This window comes from Galeopterus variegatus, unplaced genomic scaffold (genome assembly GCF_000696425.1).
Source record: "Galeopterus variegatus unplaced genomic scaffold, G_variegatus-3.0.2 Scaffold4781, whole genome shotgun sequence".
In the NCBI taxonomy this organism is placed as follows: Eukaryota; Metazoa; Chordata; class Mammalia; order Dermoptera; family Cynocephalidae; genus Galeopterus; species Galeopterus variegatus.
The window spans coordinates 96,872-98,753 of record NW_007730892.1 but is presented as its reverse complement, the minus strand read 5'-3'; the positions used below and the strand labels follow the sequence as shown (position 1 = coordinate 98,753).

The 1,882-nt window shown below is 65.0% G+C and overlaps 1 protein-coding gene across 1 annotated transcript in view; it reads left to right on the top strand.

Annotated features, from left to right (window-relative positions):
* The window catches only part of CDX2 (caudal type homeobox 2), a 6,558-nt gene that overhangs the window by 638 nt on the left and 4,038 nt on the right, over positions 1–1,882 (top strand). The window contains exon 2 of the mRNA XM_008588344.1: positions 1–244. This exon is cut by the window's left edge and continues 27 nt beyond it. Coding sequence (XP_008586566.1) covers positions 1–244 — 244 coding nt within the window. The remainder of the gene's footprint in view (positions 245–1,882) is intronic.

The window sequence follows — 1,882 nt, the reverse complement described above, 5'->3', positions numbered from 1 at the left end:
TCCCCTGCCGCCGCCATGGGTTACAGCAGCCCAGCCGACTACCACCCGCACCACCACCCGCACCACCACCCGCATCACCCGGCCGCCGCGCCTTCCTGCGCCTCCGGGTTGCTGCAGACGCTCAACCCCGGCCCTCCGGGGCCGGGCGCCACCGCCGCAGCCGAGCAGCTGTCCCCCGGCGGCCAGCGGCGGAACCTGTGCGAGTGGATGCGGAAGCCGGCGCAGCCGTCCCTCGGAAGCCAAGGTAAGAGGCGACGGCGCCCCGCGGGAGGGCACCCCGGGAAGGCGCGGCAGGGTCGCCGGCTGCTGGGCGGGCCACGCCTGCAGTGCGCACAGGGGCGTCCGGGGCTGTCTGGGAGCTCCGCGACAGGAGGGGCGAGGTGGGTGCATAAATTCGGGGGCTTTGACCCCTTGGGCTTCTCGGGCTACCGCGACTGGGAATGAATATTTTGGGTCTCACGACCCTGTACTCAGTTTAGGGCAGAGGAATGGCTTCCTCTTGCCAGACTTCCTCTTCCCAGCAGCCCGTCATTCATAACCTCGGGACACCTTTGGGAAGCTCCCAAGAATGTCGGCTTGAGCAAGGCTGGGCGGAATCTCTTCCTGGCCACTTGCTGCCGCCCGCCCTCCTGCACAGCTCCTGGCTGCCGAGGGGAGGGAACCTCGAATTTCCCTGGGCCCGGCCTAGATCATTTCTCTCCGCGCTCCAAGATCAGAGGTGGCCTGGGGGACCAGGGGGGCGACGAGGCTGCGCGTAGGGCCAGGTTTGGACATTCGGGCCAATTCAAGGGATCAGAGCTATAGCGAGCAGAGAGATCCGGGAAAGCTGCTGTGGCTTGAAGGAGCTGCCAGTCCCAGTAGCTAAAGGAAAGGGGGTGCGCCCCGTCTCTGACCTGTGATCTGCGAAAGGGTTACTTTAAGCAAAAACTGGAAGGCTAGGGTCCAGAAGCCACAGGAGTCCTCTCCTGTCTGCTGAGAGCAGGAAAAGGGGGGCGAACCCCTGGTGGGGATTCAGCTGCTGCTCCAGACAGGGGCCATTTCTCCAGAACCTTCCTTTCAAGGTCCTCCGGATTGTGTGTGTGTTTTCAAGAATCAGGAGATGTTCCCGAAAAGACCCTAGGTTTGCCGGACTGTGTGGCTCATCGGTTCCGGGTCTGTCCCTTCTGGTGTCGGGATGTGCGTCGAAGTGGGAAGGAAGAGCAAATAGGCGTGGTGGGGGTGTCCTGGAGTCCCCTTTTGCTCCATGAAGTCTTCCCCCAGCCCTCAGCGCTTCCGCTTTTCTCGCTTTCCTCGTTGCTGGCCCAGCAGGGCCCGCATGCAGGTTATGGTCACTTTGCAGAGGTTTGTAGCTAATTACAGCCGTATAAATCAGAGCGCCCGTTGGGGGCTGTCTCTGGGCATCGGTTTCTGCGTCACCGTGCACAGGCCAGCAGCGTCCTGGTGGGGATGCGGCCGCCCGCGGAGAAGACCACGGATGAGCCTCTGATGGGCCTCAACGCCTTGGCTCGGTCCTTTTCCCAAGGGGCGGCGCCCTCGTCCTAGCAGGGAGCGCCCCCAGACGCGAGCTCCCGAAGACCTGCCTTCTGCAGAGTCTCCGCGGCTCGGTTGGCGGGGGTCGCAGGAGGCCTAAGGAAGACCTTTTGCGTGTCCCGGGAAAGCGGCGGCAGGGCTGGGGCTGGGGCCGGGTGTGGGGGAGGGAGGGACGGAGGGGAGCCGCAGGAGCCCAGGCCGCGGGGTCAGAAGATGAGAGGACGCTGTGAAGTCCCGCGCCGAGGTGGCAAGGCCGCGGCCGGCGCCGGGCGCCCTTGTGATGTTAATGCGCGGAGGCCGCGGCCCGCGGGCCGGAGCCCGACTCCTCTGCGGAGCGTCATCTGTCAAGGGG